Genomic DNA, 19,647 nt, shown 5'->3' on the forward strand with positions numbered 1-19,647 from the left:
GTTGAACCCTCTGAGAACATCTCATGTCCACCAGCATGAATGTTCGACTAATCTACAGTTTTTGCCATGAGGACATTCTTACACTGACACTGCAGCATTGAGCCACATATTTAATTCAACAGTTCCCCTTCTAACCCCAAATATAATCAGAAAGCCAAGACAAGACAGGTTTGCTTCTTTAGTTTAAGCGATGCAAGGCTAATGTAGCTAACCAAAAAAGCAGGTAATTAGCATCAGCGCTGATTTGAGGCTGATGATGAGTTAAGTACAGGGCAGAGGGCTGAGCAGATACACAGCCAAATTGAGTAAATGAACTTTACAGCCGTATGCTTTCCTGCCAGGGGGTAAAACACACAGCCATCAATATTACACTGTGTTTCTGTTCTGCACCCGCGGCGTGTGAAAGAGAGATACCACAGGTCCTTCCTTTAGGCCACTGTCTACTTTACTATGTGCAGTATCTAATCTAAGTTAACAATGTATATCTTGTATATATATATATATATATTTTTGTACATATATATTTATATATATATATATAAGATTTTTATAGTGTTTGTATATTTCCTAATGTAATTTCCCCAGCTGTGGAAATAATAAAGGATTATTTTATCTAATCTAAACTTAAAGGACCATTAGGAATTATATTTCAGTAAGTTTAATCACTGCCATCTCTTGTCAGCAGAGCTAAAGCCAGTATTTTATTACTAAAACTATGCAGTAGGTCGCTGTAATCTGTGTGGGGTTTGTCTCTGTCTCCACCTGCTGCTCATTCCCCAACATTAATTCCCCACCCTCAAGGTTGCCAGCATTAAAAACCACAACAGCGGGGCAGCAGCCATGGAAGCTAGCAAGCAAATCTTAGTTGCTACACAGCCTGAAAAGCTTTGGCATTCAATGAAAAAGCCCACTGACCAAAGATGGAATAAATCCAGAGTAAATATTGGGAGCGAGTTTAACAGATGTAGAAGACCTTGAGCTCAGAAAGATGAATAACAGACACTGAGCTGCTACTTTTCTCCTTAACATGTTAACCATTTAAGATAAGATACTTTAGCCAAGAAAATGTATTACAACTTGTTTAGATTACTAAGGTGTGTTCACATTTATATCAGTGGTCTGTGTGCAGCTGGGATAAAAAAGGCAGAGGCTACTTAAGAGGTTAGATAAAGTGATCCAGTATGCCAAAAATATATGTTATTATATAGTTAGACTCTATTTTGACTCAGTTTAGCTACAAATGTGATTATATGTTATATGTTACTATTTAACTATTATTTCCAGTCTTCACTAACTTTGCTTGATTTATGCAGACCATTAGCACTATGTTAATTGATAGGATGCAAGGTTTCATTAACTGTTAGCTTCATTAACCTCATAACTCTATTTCTAATACCAAAGTGTGTAATAATCTGGTAAACATTTAGCATTATGCTACACTAAATGATATAGTGAAGGCTTTAACTAACTGTTAGCTTCATTAGCCACATAACTCTACTGCAAGTGTATAATAATCTGGCACACATTTAGCATTATGCTACACTAAATGATATGGTGAAGGCTTTCACTAACTGTTAGCTTCATTAGCCACATAACTGCAAAGTTTGTGATAATCTAGCACACAGTTAGCACTATATTACAGTAACTGGTAGGGTGAAGGCTTTCATTCGCTAGTAGCTAGCTCCATTAGCCACCTAACTCCACTGCAAATGTGTGATAATCTAGCCCAGCGTTTCTCAACCTTTTTTCTATCACGACACCCTTTAAATGTATGCGAGTTGTCACGGCACCCCAGTTTACTTCAGGTGAGAACGGGGCTGGGGGGGGGGGGGGGGTGCTGGGGGGGGGGGGTGCTGGCGCAGAAATTCAGGAGAAACCGGGGGGGGTGGTGCTGGCGCAGAACTTCAGGTGAGAACGAGGGTTGTTGCTGGCGGAATATGAAATAAAATAGCACGTGCATCGCGTGGGGGACAAAAACTTTACAGTGTGTCCCAATTTAAGGGCTGCATCCTTCAGAGGCTGTATTAGAAGACAGATTGCGTCACAGCTGCGCAGTAATACACCGCCTCTGTGGGTCGCATCCTTCAGAGTATGCTGCCTGTGAATTGGGACACACCCCGACACGAGCTGACTCTGGAAAGGAAATATGCACGTGAGGCGCAATATTTTGACGGCACCCCCGATGAAGCCAGACGGCACCCCAGGGTGGTTGAGCCTGATCTAGCAGAAACACTGATCTAGCCCATGGTTAGCACTATGCTACACTAACTGATAGAGTGTAAACTTTCATTAACTGTTAGCTCCATTAGCCACATAACTCCACTACAAGTGTGTGATAATCTAGCACACAGTTAGCACTATGCTAATTGGTAGGGTGTAAACTTTCATTATCTGTTAGCTAGCTTGATTAGCCTCATAGCATATCTTGCTTTAACTAAAGAACTAAAGAAGCAAATTTCTATTGGTTGTTTTGGCTTTAATGGTACAGTACACTTTGAAACATTCTATGGTAAGAATGTATTCTCAGAGCTTCCATTTCAAGTTCTCTTTATAAACATCTCTATTTATAAATATCAGAATCCCAACTATATTTTAATGTGTGTATCTGAAAATAATAATAATGTCAGTGTTCATTTGGGTAATTTAGGAAAATATGCGCGTAAACAAAAGAAAACCGCTGCTGCGACTCACATTCAGTGCTGCCAGAGGCTGAAAATTCATTGATTTGTCCGTCTTAGCATACTTCTTGAGCAGAATTGGAGCCTGAAGCCACTTGAAATTGTAAGTGATCTGTGAATAAAGATTGTTATATGAGAGCACACAGTCGTAAACAGTGTCAGCAATAATAAGATCACTAAGAGAGCAATATGCAGAACTGCAATGTTTCTTTTTTTGTGTGTGTTTCTTGTTGTGTTATGCATGGAGATTTGCTCAGGGCTTACATGGTAGTTGATGTTGTTTGGGTCATGCTCTGATTCTACCATACACAGGTCCAGGAGGTGCTGTAGAGTGAGAAATAGAGCTTCATTAACTTCTTAATGTGGATCTAGAGCATGGTTGTAGAGTTTGCAAAGAGCCTATGTGCCCTCAGGTTTTCTCTCCAACAACGTAGGAGATCCACTGATCACAAGTCTAGCTAAATAACAGCAAAACAAGTAGAAACTGTGCATGTTAGTTAGCAAAAACCTACCTACAGTCACACGTCCATATATGCATATAAGATTGTTCTACAGACTGCAGAAATATACTGACAATGCCAAAAGTCATGGAAGAGTCGTATGTAAATGGATCTTTAGGTGTTACCTCAGTGAACGGCTTGACAATGCCCAAACACCTGTATATGTTGTGAGGTATTATCCTGTGAGTGAGGCAGAACACTGACAAAACACGCAGTGTGCTCATGGCAAGACAGTATGAATTATTGGAGTTGAAGCAAGGTCAAATAGTGGGTTGTCAGATTTCTAAATGGGTGCATTCTGTGATCCAGTGTTTGGAAACACCTCTTCTCATTTAGTCTGTTTTCTTTCTTTTTGTTATTATTTTTCTTACAGTGTAAATGTAATATTAAGACTTTAAAGCTATACAGGAACACATTTGGAATTATTTAGTAAAAAAAAAACAGTTAATATTTTTTAATATTTTATTTAATTAATATTTAATTTATTTAATATTTTAATATTAATCTACCAATTCAGATAATAAATGAAATAAAGAAATAAAGAAAAACATTAAATGAGTGTGTGTGTATCCAAACTCTGTTCATATGTTGATAATCATCAACATTAAATGGATATCTTACTCTCACCAACTTATTTCACTGCAAAATAAAAATACATACTGTACATATATATTTTTATTATACACATACAGGTATATACTAAATATATAAACAAATATTCTCTGCATATATAGAGACATACCTTGGTAGATTCTGGAAGGAACTCAATTAAGTCCAGAACAACACAGCGAAAGCCTGGGCCTTTTTTAAACAGACTCAAAGCCTCACTGGACCTGCAATGAATCGATACAGTTTCAGACAGCGGGGGATTCGCTTACAGGAGCACAAAAGCACAGATAACTGTAGAATTTGGCCACTTTGGTGGAGTACAAACCATCTGAGGTGGTTTAGCCTCTAATTCCCTCCGTTTATGAGGGTCTGACCCACTTAAAACTTTTATGGATAATATTCATACAGCATTCACTTATTCCAAGTTATTCCATAAGGTGGATATAATTTTACATGTCTATGTTAGGTATGCATTTTATGCCTCAGTAGTTAAAGAACAGTGATGACTTCTTATCTCCAACCACACTTTAAACTCTAAAGGGGACACACTTCAATTCAATACCTTATGTAATGTTTTAAGTTATTTGTTAAGCTGTTAACATACCAGATACTGACTAATTGAACTGATTGAGAATATAATTATATTATTGTATAATTATATAGTTAGCTACATAATTATTAAATTGCAGGTCTCAATAACTTAAATAATATGCTTAATAGGCCTAGTTTAAAGCCCCACTAGGTAGGATTTCCTTGAAAATTACCGCTTGAAACTCACTGCAGTGCTGCATTGAGGTGTAATAAGAGGAATAGCGGTGCTCTCGTGTCTGTGCCGGAGCTCCTCTGAGCTCAAACCAGACTCTGTAAGTTTTCCGAGGTGGCCGCGACCAACACTCGCAAGAACTGCGCCCTGCTTTCCGACCTTTAGTTTTAATGACACATTTATTACACTCTGCCTAGTGGAGCTTTAACTGATGTAACACCTGAAAGTCACAATCTAACAATCTAAGTTCCAACTATGTGACCTTGGACTTTGTGTATCTGTTCATATTTATCATAATTCATCAGATACATTTCACATAAAAAACTCAATTCTCAAAGAAAACACTAAAATGCTATTTAGAAAACAGCTCATATTATTGGGTAAGTATCAGTGAGGCACCTCTATTTATTATGGATGTTCCAGGGTTTCAAGAAGAAACCCTGCTACAACAGTTTGTACCAAATACAATAATATTACATATTAATTATTACATATTATTTTCTAAATGCCTGAATTACACCACAGTTATTTTGAACTACATTTTCTGCTTAGTTGGAAAGCTGTTGGATGCTTCTACATGGAACCATTTAAAGTGTCTCTTTATAGTCTTTATATGTGTGTTCTAAATAGTTCATGAATGATTTGTTAATGTTAATGTTTTATCTTAGTCATCAAAATCATTTAGCTGTTTTATTCCATACTGAATGTTTGTTTAGGTGTGAAACAGCTAGTCTGGAACCTTGTATTCATATAACGATGAATGAACTCTTCACAATTACAGCAATAAGCATCCCTTTGTTGTATAATGATTGTAAAAAAGCAGTGGAAGTCTGGAGGCAGCATGCAATTTTGTGATATTATTAATTGAAATACACTCTCTGAAATGTTGTACTGCTTCATCATAATTCAAATAAGATTAAATATCTCCTCATATGGTATTCATTTTACCTCTCGTTCTCAATAGCAGCATTAGCTACTTCTTTCTTGCCGTTGCGTACAGCCTCGTGCAGGAAGGAGGCGCCGTTTTTGTTGAGCATGAATAGAGCTCCTCTGTTCAGTAGCAGCTTCACTGCTGCAACGTGGCCTGCTCTCGCTGCTAAGTGCAGAGCCGTGTTCTGTTAGAGTACAAACACACACATTTAGCATTATTAACACTGCAAACTTTACAGCATAGCATACAATCTGTTTTTTCTACCTAGTTTCCCAATGGTGGAAAAAACTACCTTTTACTACCAGATCAGGAGAATCTCTCGCTATCTTTAAGAAACTCCTGAAGACAGAGCTCTTCAAAGAGCACTTACTCTCCTAACACATCTAAAAACTTAACTTCCTCTTTTCCTTCTTCCCCTCCTCTACTCCTATATCCCACTTTTACCCTTCAGCCTCATTTAGGCCCTGTCAAAAATGTTTTTTTTTTGTTTTTTTACCTTGAACGTCTATGTTCTCTATTACTAATGTACATCACTATTGTAAGTCGCTTTAGACGAATGTATCGGCCTAATGTAATGTTTTATTAATTTTATTTTATTTATTTATTTATTTTTGGAAATGTACTATTGTTCTTAATTATTTTTGGGATAAAAGGGGCAGATATTATACAATTTTTTGTTACGCCCTCGCTATGTTTACCTCTGTTTCCCCGTCTCCTAGTGTGTTACTCCTGTAATTTTCCATCACGTGTGTCTAATTTGTAGCTCCGCCCCTTCCCCAGGTGTTCATTGTTTCATGTTTAGTATAAATAGTACCTGTTAGTTTACGTTTGCTGTCGGTCTTTGCACCTTCCCCTGTTGTCTGTCTCGCCACGTTTACGTTATTGTTTATTCACGGTTTCGTTACGCTCTTGCTTATTTCTTGTTAGTTGTGTTCACGTTTATATTCTAGTCACGTTTGGTTCCTGTTTGTTTCTTTGTTTATTTTGTATATATTTATGTAGTTACCCCTGTATATATCCCTAGCCCTGTTTCTTTGTGATCTGTTTAGCTTAGCTTTCTGTTTGTTTGTTTATGTATATATTTATAGTCGTTATTGCCCTGTTTGTTTATTTGTTTATTTGTTATTTATTTAATAAAGTCATGTCTTACCCGTCTAAACGTCCGCCTCCCGTCTCATCCGCGCGTGACATAAAGACCGACCACAACATGGACGTTTATGCGGGAAACCCTTGGGTTGGATCCGGGCTGGCCATCCGTCATGCCCCCTTTGGGACCTCGGCGCAGGAAAATCCGAGGCCTCGAGGCCGGAGAAGGCCTCGGGCTGGGCGTTCTAAGAGGTCCCAAAAATCGGAGGATTTTCTTGGGGGGGGGCTAACGGTTGGGGCCATCGGCCTCGCTCCGAACCGCGAGGTAGGCAAGGCGGGCAGAAACGCAGGCTGTGAGGATCCCTATTTCTGGGATTACGTGGACCTCCTCGCAGCCGCGTCCAGTTCGGAGGATGAGTTAATCCTTCCGGCTCTCAGATGTCCTCCGTGTCTCCGGGAGGAGGCCGCCTACGTCCCGGAGCGATCTTCTGCAGCGCCGGCTTTCAAGACGCCGTCTTCCGTCCACCCGCCTCCCAGGGCGCGCTCCACCTCGGCGGCTCCGCAGCTAGCCTCTGAGGCTAACCAGCTAGCTCCTCCAGCGGCTGCAGCTCCAGGCATCCCCACGGCTCATGCTTCTTCGGCTGCCACGGCTCATGTTTCTCTGGCTGCAGCGGCGCCTGCTTCTCCGACGGCGGCAGATTCCGTCTTCACGGCGGCCGCCCAGCCACGCTCCGATGCGCTGGAATCTTCCGGCGAATCAGCTACTCCAGTCCGGGTTTTCGAGGCTCCGAGGGCGACAGCAGATCTCCGCTCCAAGGTCGCCATGGCAACGGCGCTACACTCTACTGCTCCTGCCGCCCCGGAACCTGAATACGCTGAGGTAAAATCAAGTCAAGTCTCCGTGCTCTCTTCAGCAGCCCAAGCCTCCACTCAGACACCTACAGCCCAAGGGTCCAAGTCGGTTCATGTGAATGTTCCTGTGCCAGCGGTGCCCACCGCCAATGCTCCAAGGTCAGCGGTGCCCACCGCCAATGTTCCTGTGCCAGCGGTGCCCACCGCCAATGTTCCTGTGCCAGCGGTGCCCACCGCCAATGTTCCTGTGCCAGCGGTGCCCACCGCCAATGTTCCTGTGCCAGCGGTGCCCACCGCCTATGTTCCTGTGCCAGCTATGCCCACCGCCAATGTTCCTGTGCCAGCGGTGCCCACCGCCAATGTTCCTGTGCCAGCGGTGCCCACCGCCCATGCTACGATGCCAGCGGTGCCAGACACCGCCCATGTTCCTATGCCAGCGGTGTCCACTGCCCATGTGCCGAAGCCAGCAGTGCCCACCGTCCATGTCCCTGTGCCAGCGGTGCCTACCGCTCCAGCGCCGACCACGCCGCCAGCCCCAGCTGCTCAAGTCGCCGCGCCGTCAGCTCCTGCTGCCCGAGATGCCGCACCGCCAGCTCCTGCTGCCCCAGTCGCCGCACCGCCAGCTCCTGCTGCCCGAGTCGCCGCGCCTCCAGCTTCTGCTGCCCAAGCCGTCGCGTCGCCAGCGAGGCCCGTCACCACACCTATGCCAGTCCCTGCACCCAGGACTAAGTTTTGCCCTAAGCCCCGTGTGCCCAGGTCTACCCCAAGGCCCCCGGATCCCAGCCCAAGAACTTTGCCCAGGCTGGCTCCACGAACTTTCTCACAGACTTTAGCCAGTCCTGGGCATCCCCAAGTGGTTTTGGTACCCATGTCACTTCCTGTTCTGGTCCCCGTGTCTGTCTATGTTCCGGTTCCTGTCTTGTCTGGTTTTTCTGTGCCTGTTCCTGTCACCGTCTTCGTGTCTGTTCCTGTCAATGTTTTGGTTCCCGTTCCCTTGTCTAGTCCTGTCCAGTCACCCGTCATGTCTCACGTCCAGTCATCGTCCCCTGTCCAGTTTCCTGTCCAGTCTCCTGTCTCTCCCAATGTCCAGTCTCCAGTCACGTCCCAGGTTCAGTCTCCTTTCTCTGTCCAGTCTCATGTCAGGTCTTCAGTCCAGTCTCCTGTTTTGTCTCAAGTCAAGTCCCCGGTCTCGTCTCTTGTGTTTCCCGGCCTCTCCCCGCCGCCGGCCCCCGGGGTTCGTTTTTACGCGCCTCGGGAGCTGCGCGTTTAGGGAGGGGCTTCTGTTACGCCCTCGCTATGTTTACCTCTGTTTCCCCGTCTCCTAGTGTGTTACTCCTGTAATTTTCCATCACGTGTGTCTAATTTGTAGCTCCGCCCCTTCCCCAGGTGTTCATTGTTTCATGTTTAGTATAAATAGTACCTGTTAGTTTACGTTTGCTGTCGGTCTTTGCACCTTCCCCTGTTGTCTGTCTCGCCACGTTTACGTTATTGTTTATTCACGGTTTCGTTACGCTCTTGCTTATTTCTTGTTAGTTGTGTTCACGTTTATATTCTAGTCACGTTTGGTTCCTGTTTGTTTCTTTGTTTATTTTGTATATATTTATGTAGTTACCCCTGTATATATCCCTAGCCCTGTTTCTTTGTGATCTGTTTAGCTTAGCTTTCTGTTTGTTTGTTTATGTATATATTTATAGTCGTTATTGCCCTGTTTGTTTATTTGTTTATTTGTTATTTATTTAATAAAGTCATGTCTTACCCGTCTAAACGTCCGCCTCCCGTCTCATCCGCGCGTGACATTTTTCTTCTTCTTTCTGCTGCCTATTTTATTTGATTTGATTTGTGATTTGTATATTTTTTCTTCTGTAAAAATGTAATTTGTTTATAATGAAATGAATAAATCTTCTAATAATAATTATAATAATATAATGTAATGTTATGCAATATAACTGTGCTGTTATAGCTTTAAATAAGAGACTTGAGGCACATTACATGGTTCTAACACCCCCTAGTGGTTTAATTAGTAACAGCATGGCCTCAATGCAAACTTTTAGTTTAGTTGTTAACTGACCACTCAGCAGTGTTTTCTCTCGGTGAAATCTTGGCCCACATATGCCTGTAAGTTGCTATTTTTGATGTTTTTTTTCAGTTACATTGTCTTTGTGAGTTGAATACATATTGTTTTTAGTTAGTTTTATAGACCAAACAAGCTGTAAAATGTTTTAAATCTAAGCTAACTGTATTAGCATGTATGCTAGTGTGTTTACATGAAGGTAACTAGCTCTGTGTGCTAGTGTGTACATGTATCTGAGATTAGTTAATGTTGTTAATATTGTAGTAGCTATCTCAGTAATGTTAGACTGAATCAGTGTACATTTGGTGGTTTAGAAACTGATATTTTCCCTTGTTTATTTTAGTTTTACAAAGAGATAAAAGATAAGAAATAAAGACTTTGAGTTTGAACTCTCTACTCTATGCTGTCTGTCTAGCTGGATAGCTCCAGACAGTTTCATGTTCAGCTTGGACAGAATAATGACAAGAGTGATTTTATGACTTCTTATGACTTATGATCGCTGTGTAGTTCTGAATGAAAATGTGTTATTGCGTCTTATTCCATGTTTTTCACTTATGTTTCTTATTTCTTCACTGACAGTGCCATAAACAACAAAATAGTGATGAATATTTTAGCATAAAATGTATTTCCTTTCAATCTATAATTTGGATATAAGGGTTTTGCACTTTCAAAGAGAAGACTTTGTTAGCTAAATTAAAAAGCATGCAGATTACCGTTTATAAATAGTACATAGCTATTTTTAATGCGCTGTATGACATAACTGTAGAGAGGTTATAAACTCTTTAATAACGCACCCCCTCCTCGTTTGTGTAGTCCAGCAGTTTGACGTTGGCAGCCAGGAGGATTACCATGGTTTGAGTGTATCCTTCAGCTGCAGCATGATGTAAACACGACCAGCCTTTATAATCACTGCAGATTACAGAAACAGACTTCAGAAACAATCATCCAACTCGATTTATACTACCGTCACCAACTGCTTCCCGCCAGCCTGTCTTTTCTAAACTTTATCTCAGAACGCAGCTGTACTGTCAGTGTGTGTAGGACCGGGGTCACCTCTGACGTAAAGCCCGCAATAAACCAACAAAGACTGAGGCTTCCGGCACTGTTAGTCACTTGATTGAAAACTACAAATATAAATCTTGGACCACAGCTGTGAAAAACTACTGTGGAAAAAAGATCTGTTATTGTATTCCATTTTTTTCCCCATTTTCTCCCCAATTTACACGGCCAATTACCCAACCCACTTATTAGAACTCCCCCTATCACTAGTGATGCCCCAACACCACACAGCAAAATTTACAGTGTCAAATGAACTCTGTAAGACAGGGGTGTCAAACTCATTTTGGCCGAGGGCCACATTGGCATATTGGCTGTCCTCCGAGGGCCAGATGTAACTTATAAATATAAGAAAATGTAACCAAATGTAATATATGTAAATGAATGTAATTACTCCTTAATGTTAAATAACTCTCAATATATTATTTATTCAATCAAATATTACAGTTGCATGGAAAAAATGTTTGCTTGTTGCTCTATTAACATAAATCCTGTTATGAAATCCAAAAACTCCATCAATCAAGAACCAAACTATACAAGTGAATAGAAATGACATAAAATACAAGTTATATTAACTTTGATCAAAACGTTTGATACTGAAAAGAGGCTTAACAAATATAAAATCAAAAATTGTGAGCTGTGACAGATTTAGCATTTCCTCATCCAACCACTAGTGGGAGCTGCAGCAGCACAAGCCCACAGTCTTTACTGAGTCAGAGCTACAGCCCAGCCACGGGCTACAGGACTCAGCTGAGCCAGTCTGGAGCGTTTTTAAAATTTTAAGTTCTTCTGTGTATGAAATAAAATAACCCCACTAACCGGATAATACAGCTCTCTACAGTTCATATTTCAGCCCAAGCAGCTAACAGCAGCAGTTTAGAGCAGCCATCCCGGAGTCACTGCTCGGATTACATTATAAACAGGTCAGTTAGCGCGCTGCTAACCTCAGGATGTTTATAACTACGGAGTTTAGAACACACCACGGCTGCAAGGTTAGACTGTTGAAGGATACTGAAGACTATTAATGGCTATTGGAGGTTATTGAAAGGGTTATTGGGGGCAGAAATCAGTAAAGGCTGGTTAGATAAGTGATTCACCTCCTCGTCCTTTGCTGAGGTGAAACTGCGACTAGCGATGTCACAGTGATGTTTATTAACCTCATTAAAACAGATTTTATCAGCTATTGTCTTATAAATATTTACACATAATTTATATCTCTTCTAAAAAGCGTTTATTTTGGTCAGTAACACAAAATGCATACCGGTCTTTCGCCTTGAAGCACAGCCGTCCGTCTGCATCAACTTTTCTTTTTCTGGATATTATGGGATAAACATGTCTCAATTCCACCCGCGAAGTTACACCTTCCCTCCGGCAGGGTTTCCACATCAATGACTACACTGCCGTGTAGTGGCAGTAAGCCGTAACTTTGCGGGTAATACAATCGACAAGCATTGTGGGAAATGTATTTTTTGGTCAAAGAACGCTTCTGACCTATTTATTATAGACACTAAGATTTTACAAGCTCTCGCGGGCCACATAAAAAGACGTGGCGGGCCACATTTGGCCCGCGGGCCTTGTGTTTGACACATGTGCTGTAAGAGTTTAATTTAACACTGTCCAAGATAACATATCGTCGCTGTCTAATGAAAAACACTTATATCCAAAACAGCAACTTTACAGGAGAGAGAAAAAATCTTCTAAACTTTTAATGGAAGTCAATGTAAAATAAGTTTATTTCAGGTAATTTTGAAGAGTTTCTATTGTTCCGGTCATCAATAAATATTTGCAATCTGTAAGGGACAGTTTGTCTGTTCAAATTATGTAGTAAACTTAAAATCGACAAAAATGGAGATAAGTGTTTTTCATAGGACAGTGACGATATGGTCCCACTCACTGTAGTGTTAAAATTTTAGAGTTAATTCAACACCGTATGGAATCATATATTAACCCTATGTAACTCTCATCAGTGTTAATATTTTAGAGGATTTAAACCAGATCTGTTGTTTTAACATTTTAATTATAAGCAAATAGCATACAATGTTGAGCTCTCAGTGCCACTTTTTAAATGCTAGGGCCCTGAGAATTATATCACTGAATTGTGGAGCTACTTTGAGCTTATTAATGGTGTAAATATAGTGATTTCTTTGCATGGGCAATGTTATGCCCCTATTACTAACAATGTAAGCTTGTTGGGAGTATCAGTTAGCTCTGCATTTCAGAATACTGGGGGTGAATGGAGGTGGGCTATTCAACAAAACTTTGAACTTGTTAACATGTTTCATTACAAGCCAAGTCTTCTTTTTTTACACCAATGTTCTCCTTTAAGGTCATGACACACCCAAAACAGGTCAATAGTAAAGTTCCAGACTCGTCTCTCTCCAAGCTCACTTCATGGGCTCATAATAAACTAACCATAAATTAATTTAAAAAAATGAACTAAATCAATTCAATTCAATTTGGGTCTTTTGACATGATCCGAATTTTTTTTTTTTTTGTAAAAACCTGTGGTTTAAGTAAAATAAAGGTTATATGTCTAAAACTGTCTGTATAATTAATAGTAATTAGTAATTAATAATAAATACAATTATAATAAAGTATTAATTTAAGTTAAATAAAGCCAGTTCAATTGCTTGTTACCACATTTTTTTTGGTGTAACAGACAACGCACTTGATAAGCACTTTCATCAAAGAATCAGAAGCTGTAATTATTTATAACTAATTATTACATTTATGCACAGTTCTGAAAATCAATAGCATGTTGGGATCTGAGCACAGAGCAGAGTCTGCGTACGACGTGACTCCTACAGCTCAGGTCACAGAGGGGGAAAGGGTAGACAGATGTCATGTTTGTTGTGGTGAATTAATGTAAAACTCCTTACCACTCAAATATTCAAAATGCAATTTAGTTTCAGAGAATTCAGCTGTAAAACAGAGGGACAGCTGCTGAATCGTCTGTCCTTCAGATTTCTGGAGTCTGTGTAATGCTCTTAGAGACAAAAACATTTTCATACTGAAAGAAAGCAAGGCTTCCGGTGGCTTCTTTAAAAGCTCCAGTCCATTACAGCAGAGATCTCCTCATCCTTCTCTTCAACCACAACTAATCCACTCAGTTCCCACCATCAGCACCACTGTGCCTCCTTTAACCCCGGCTGTAGGTCAGCGCTGACGCAGGATATACTGTGCATGTTTATATAATGTAATTAAATACTGACACTGCTTATTATTAATATAGTTTACGCAGTGCACCATATCCCTTGTTTTATATACGTATAGGTTAAGTTTGGTACTTTTTGGTATATTGGTACTATATGCACAAAATGAGCAACAATGTTTTTATCCATTATGGCCAGAAATATGCAGACAGTCCTTTTAATTCAACTATTTTAAAATGAATCTATTGCTAATGCAGGTTTCCAATAGAATGGGTCACTCTGGACCAGTCACAAATGAGCCTGCTTTAATGAATTGAATTGAAATATACAAAGTAAGGATCAAATTCAACCAAAGTTTTACAAAGGCCAAAGGGTGGAGAAATATGGCATCTGCTCATGATCCAGAACATGTAGTGTCATAAAAGCATCTGCTCATGACCTAAAACATACAAGATCATCAATAAAGCATGGTGTCACATTCCATGTCTGTCCTGTTCTGTCTCTCTATGTTTTTACTGCCCTACTTTGTAGCTCCGCCCTCTCGTTACCTTTGCCCAGGTGTTCCCTGTTTTCTTTCCTACCTTGTGTCTGTATTTATAGTCCTGTGTTTCCTGTTTCTTTTTTCGTTTCTTGAACGTTTATCATCAGTTCAGGTTGTGTATGTTTTCGTATGTGTTCTCAGAGTCCCTGTTTTTGGTTTATATTTTGTTTCTTTCTTTGATGTTCAATAATTTACTCGCATTTGCGACCGGTCTATGCGTCCTCTCCCTGCTGCAGCACACCTGACACATGGTGGAGGTAGTGTTATGAAAGCATTTGTTCATGATCCAAAACATACATGTAGTATCATCAAATGCAACTGTTCATGATCCAAAACATACAAGCTCATCAGTAAAGCATGGTGGAGGTAGCATTATAGCTTGGGGCTGCATTACTGATTCTGAATGATGATTAGATGATGTAACTTAATGCAGTTTCAAGAAAGCAAGTTCATGTGCAGAAGCTAGTTTACTTAGAAATGCATCCAATATAATCAGTAAGGATTTTACCATGCAATAAAACACACTGCTGACACAACAATGGACGTCATCAGGGGAGAAAACTGGAAGGTAAGTCTCACTTTGTACGGGATTTATTGTTTTACCTTTGAAACAGTGCCCCTCTCCTGAGCAGCAGTTCCACCACTTTAGTGTGTCCCCCTCTGGAGGCCAGATGGAGAGGGGTCAGTCCATTCTCCTCACCCTCGTTTAGCAGCCTAGAGTCACTGATGGTCTCCAGCAGCCTGATGCAGGTGTTCAGACGCCCATATCTGTGAGAAAAATACACAGATAGACTTTGTGTCTAACCCCAGACTGGTGTAAAATTAAAACCTATATATAAATTACATATAAAACTTGTTATAAAATGTGTGAAGAATAGATCTGACAAATTTAGAACCATTACTACAGTATGGAAGCAGTAACACTACAGTATTATTACATTAGTTCACACGGTAACACTTTATTTTAAGGAACACAAATTAGGCGCTTATTAATGTCTTATTATTTGCTTAATAAAGCCTTAATTAGACATTTGTAAATGATTTATTCACTACTTATTAGGCTTTATTCTGTGAAAGTGTTATTATTACCTAATTAGGTGTCTGTGATTGATTAAATATTTATTCAGTTCTTTTTAGTGTCTAATTAGTGATGAACAGAACTTCACTTCACTAGAATATGGTGCAGTTCTTAGTGTATTAGTGACTCATTAAGCCCTGATTCACTCAATAAACTCCAGCACAGCCATAACCTTACCAAACTCACATAGATCAAACTACTGCCAATTATACACTAATAACATTAGTAGAATTAGCTAAAAGTTAATGCTTTATAATCTGCTTAACAGGGTGCTAACACAGCCATTATTAATTATTTCCATATAATAGACCCCTAATTAAGCACCAAAACACTTGCACAGAATAAAGCCTAATAAGTAGTAAATAAATCATTTACAAATGTCTAATTAAGGCTTTACTAAGCAAATAATAAGACTTTAATAAGCGCCTAATTTGTGTTCCTTAAAATAAAGTGTTGTCGTTCACACCATGTTAGTCCATATTAGAGTGAAGTCTACACCCATATATATATATTTTTTTTTTATAATTTAGAAATGTTAATATATCACCATCTGATTTATATGTAAGACTTTATAAAGTCAGAATACAGTCATGTATGTCATTACTATTATCTATTATCTAAACATCAGGATAGTGTGTAATGTAAAGCATGGTTCTGATTATGGAACTGTGTGTGAAAGTATGAGCTTCTCACTCTGCAGCAAAGTGAAGTCCGGATTTCTTTTGCTTTGATTTGCGGCCCAGGCAGATTTTTTGACTAAGCATGTTTTTGACTGAGTCATGGATGCCAAGCTTGCAGGCGTAATGCAGCGGGGTGCAGCCTTCATAATCTTCATCACTCATCAGCTCCCTCACTGCTTTACTCTGGAGGGGAGAGCAGCTCTGCATTAGTAAAAATAATAGCTTTATGTAGCACTTTCAATACAGAGAGTGCAGCTCAAAGTGCTTTAAAACACAAGATAAAAAACTGTAATACACAATAAAAAGGCAAGATGAAGAGAAAATACATAAACAAAAGTAAAATTTAATAATAAAAAAGAAATGTCGTGTAGTGCTTAAAAAAATAATAAAAGCTTAAATTAAAATATGATATAGGACAAAACAGACGAAAACAAAAAAGATATATTATGGATAAATAAAATATATCCAAACACATCTGTTTAAATCTGTAAATGGTGAGTATTTATCAAAAAATGTTCCAATGAGTTTTGGTACATAGTGGCCCAAAGCTGTTTGACCAATTTCTTTATACTTCATTTTTGGAACATTCAGCATGCCAGCATTTAATGACCTTAAACCTATTCTGTCACACACTGAGAGATAAATGAAGGTGCTATTAAGAGCTTTAAACAATAGCTTGACTTAAAATCAATAGAAACAGGCAGCCAGTGTTACTATGCTAGAACAGGTGTAATAAGCTCCTCTTGTATTTTTCTTGTATGCTTTAGTTTTCTCATGGAAACATTCTGTATAGGATAGAAGAAACTCAGGGAACATGCATACGGACACCTTCTTATATAAAAAAAAACTTGCATTTGCTCTATTGTGGTTCTGACAGTCTGACAGTGTTCTAGTAGCATGAACTCAGCACAAGGAGACAAAAGCATTGGGGTTTTTTAGCATCACACAGCTTGAGGAGGGACTAGACTCTAGTCTAGTCTTTGCTAAAACTTTATTTTGGAGCCATCTCTTTAAAAAACATTAATACTCTCAACAACATATCAACAGTGATAAAGCGGCATCTGAACATTCTGTAGATCCTAAAGAGGCTTTTACTCAACTCTGAATATTAAATTCAGTAGTTTTTACTTTATTTTGAGTGTCCTTATATCCTACATCCTAAGATCTCAATATCTGTAGATGTTAACTTATCTGTAGGTGAAAAATCAGTGATCTTATAACAGCCCCAGCTCTAATACACACATCTAAACTTCCCCCAACAAACTAGTATAGACCTGCTTCTGCCATCAGTCTACATCAATGCCACATCACCGATATATATTTACCGCTACTGTACTGATCTGTGCAGATATAGCAATAGGTAATGCTTTACTGTGTTACTCTGTTAGGGGTTTATTAAACATTAAAAAGGACCACTCTAAATAAATTGATTCCATTATACCCAGATTCCAACATTATGTTTAGTGCTACATTTCCAATTCTGGTGTTAATTTTTGCTCTCTGTAATTCAATTTCTAGTAATGAGGAAAGTACTATTACTGGCATGTAGAGAAATTAAAGTAATGGAAGCAAATCTCCAATCAATAATCTCACTTCAACAAAAGCAACACTATACTCAACAAAGTGAATAGCATGGTCTGTTTAATCAACACTATCATCAGTAAAAGCTAATAAAAGGCCATTAAAAAACAGGAGCGTCCTCAATATAATGTAGGCATGTACTATAATGTAATATATGGGGACCTTAAATACTATCTTCATTGCCTATAATATAGGCAAAGGACTGGTTGAAACACAACACCCTTCAATATAAGGTTAGAGGCCTTTCAAGCTACACAGTCCAGAATACAATATGAGATAGCGGCTGCTTTACACTGCGCTATTATGAATGCAATACATTGTAAACCTACAATTAGTTTGAACTAAAAAAAAAAGTCTGTTTTATGTAAAATTGCATATTTCCAAATATTACACAACTATTACTCAACCTTTAAGTTGAGTGAACTTATAATAACAGAGTGTAGTCTGTTGGGACAAACTGTTTGCATTTAGTGTGTGTCGTCCAGTTTTTGACACTCACCATCAGTGTGTAGTCATTCATCCCGGGGCTACCTTCAGTAAATTTGTAGATTGTATACTAAGATTAACTGTCTGGCCTCTATCTTCACCTTTTTCCAGGCTTACAGTGTAAATATTTATTTAAAAAAAATTAAGTAAAATGGAATTTAAAAGAAAAGTAAGAAGAAATCTACATATTTATTTATTTGGAACATAAGACACTAAGTAGAATGTTTGGGCAAATGAAATGGTATAGCAAAAATAAAAAAGTTACATCAACTTCCTCTTTAGTTGTAATTACCTGATGTTTTAAATTATGCTAACTTCATTACCCATTAAGTAACATTTTTAAGGCAACAGGTTTGCTAAATTTTTTTAAGAAAATCAACTTATCCAGGCTTGCGGTGTATACTGTATGATATGGGGCCTTTAAAGCAATACTACCTTCATCGCACAGCTTGATTTAAAGTATACGTGTGTGTTTGCTATTGTAAACACGCAAAACGCATAGTTATTAATAATTGAAATTATTCATGGGTTTGATTGGATTTAATTTGTTACATGAAATAAACCAATTAGTGTGTCACTTGTCATTCTGGGTCGGAGCACTGCTCCTTGTGTGTGTAACTGAGCACACACAGCACACCTGCTTTGCCACGATAGTCAGTGGTGCACCTGTGTTTTCCAATAACAAGATACACCTGAAATATACATATATATATATATATATATATATATATATATATATATATATATATTTGTAAGCTCTGTCATTGTTTAAATTGCGGAGGTGTAAGGCATAAAATTAGACTATTCACAGGGTGTAAGGTAGAAATGAGCATTGTGATGCGCATTGTGCAGGGTGTACCATGGGGCCCATGGGGCCTTTCAAGCTACACCATCATATAAAAGCACTGTAAGGTATAAAAAAAAATACTATAAAGTGTACGACTTTCACTACAATGTAGGCAAAGAGCCTTTTCAAACAATGCCATCCTAAATACAATGTAGACAATAAGCCCTTTCAAGCAACACTACCCTGCTTTTTTATAGAGCATACTGTCGTACCTGTAAAAGATTTTCAGGGAGATTTTTCAGGCCTTTCGGCTGGAAGATGACGAGATGGAGGAAGTTGCGTCCCGCTTTGTCTTTGACTCTGAAATCTGCACCTGGAACAGCACAGCACAGAGCGTTACTCCGCTTTCTGTCCACACTGATCATTATTAAAAATGAAAGGTAGCAATCCCGTAAGCCAATATGAGTCAGACTTTATTCAGAAGAAACCACAGCGTACCTTTCAGCAGCAGAAATGAAACCGTTTTCCAGGCACTGCACGTTGTCGCCAGCAGCAGAGGGGACAGACCCTTACAGTCAATGCAATCAATATCTGCTCCCTTTTCAAATACACAGAACAAAACAACGAGTTATGAGCTTTGACGGAGTCCAGTGTAAACAAATAAAAGTCAGGACAATTTAAAATGATAAAGTAATTCATTACAGCACACTTTTGATTTAACTCAAAAGTCAAAAGTTCATCTAAACTCTCACATTTTACTTTGTGTCCCAGTTTAGTAAACAATGCATGTTTTATC

The 19,647-nt window shown here is 39.1% G+C and overlaps 1 protein-coding gene across 1 annotated transcript in view; it reads right to left on the bottom strand.

Moving 5' to 3' along the window:
- Window positions 1-19,647, bottom strand: part of trpa1b (transient receptor potential cation channel, subfamily A, member 1b) — a 47,901-nt gene that overhangs the window by 17,382 nt on the left and 10,872 nt on the right. Inside the window, exons 9-17 of the mRNA XM_022684007.2 lie at window positions 19,350-19,449; window positions 19,124-19,224; window positions 16,011-16,180; window positions 14,843-15,007; window positions 10,285-10,399; window positions 5,499-5,665; window positions 3,921-4,011; window positions 2,943-3,002; window positions 2,692-2,790 (exon numbers count right to left, since the gene is read on the bottom strand). Coding sequence (XP_022539728.1) covers window positions 2,692-2,790; window positions 2,943-3,002; window positions 3,921-4,011; window positions 5,499-5,665; window positions 10,285-10,399; window positions 14,843-15,007; window positions 16,011-16,180; window positions 19,124-19,224; window positions 19,350-19,449 — 1,068 coding nt within the window. The remainder of the gene's footprint in view (window positions 1-2,691; window positions 2,791-2,942; window positions 3,003-3,920; window positions 4,012-5,498; window positions 5,666-10,284; window positions 10,400-14,842; window positions 15,008-16,010; window positions 16,181-19,123; window positions 19,225-19,349; window positions 19,450-19,647) is intronic.

This window comes from Astyanax mexicanus, chromosome 1 (genome assembly GCF_023375975.1).
Source record: "Astyanax mexicanus isolate ESR-SI-001 chromosome 1, AstMex3_surface, whole genome shotgun sequence".
NCBI lineage: Eukaryota > Metazoa > Chordata > Actinopteri > Characiformes > Acestrorhamphidae > Astyanax > Astyanax mexicanus.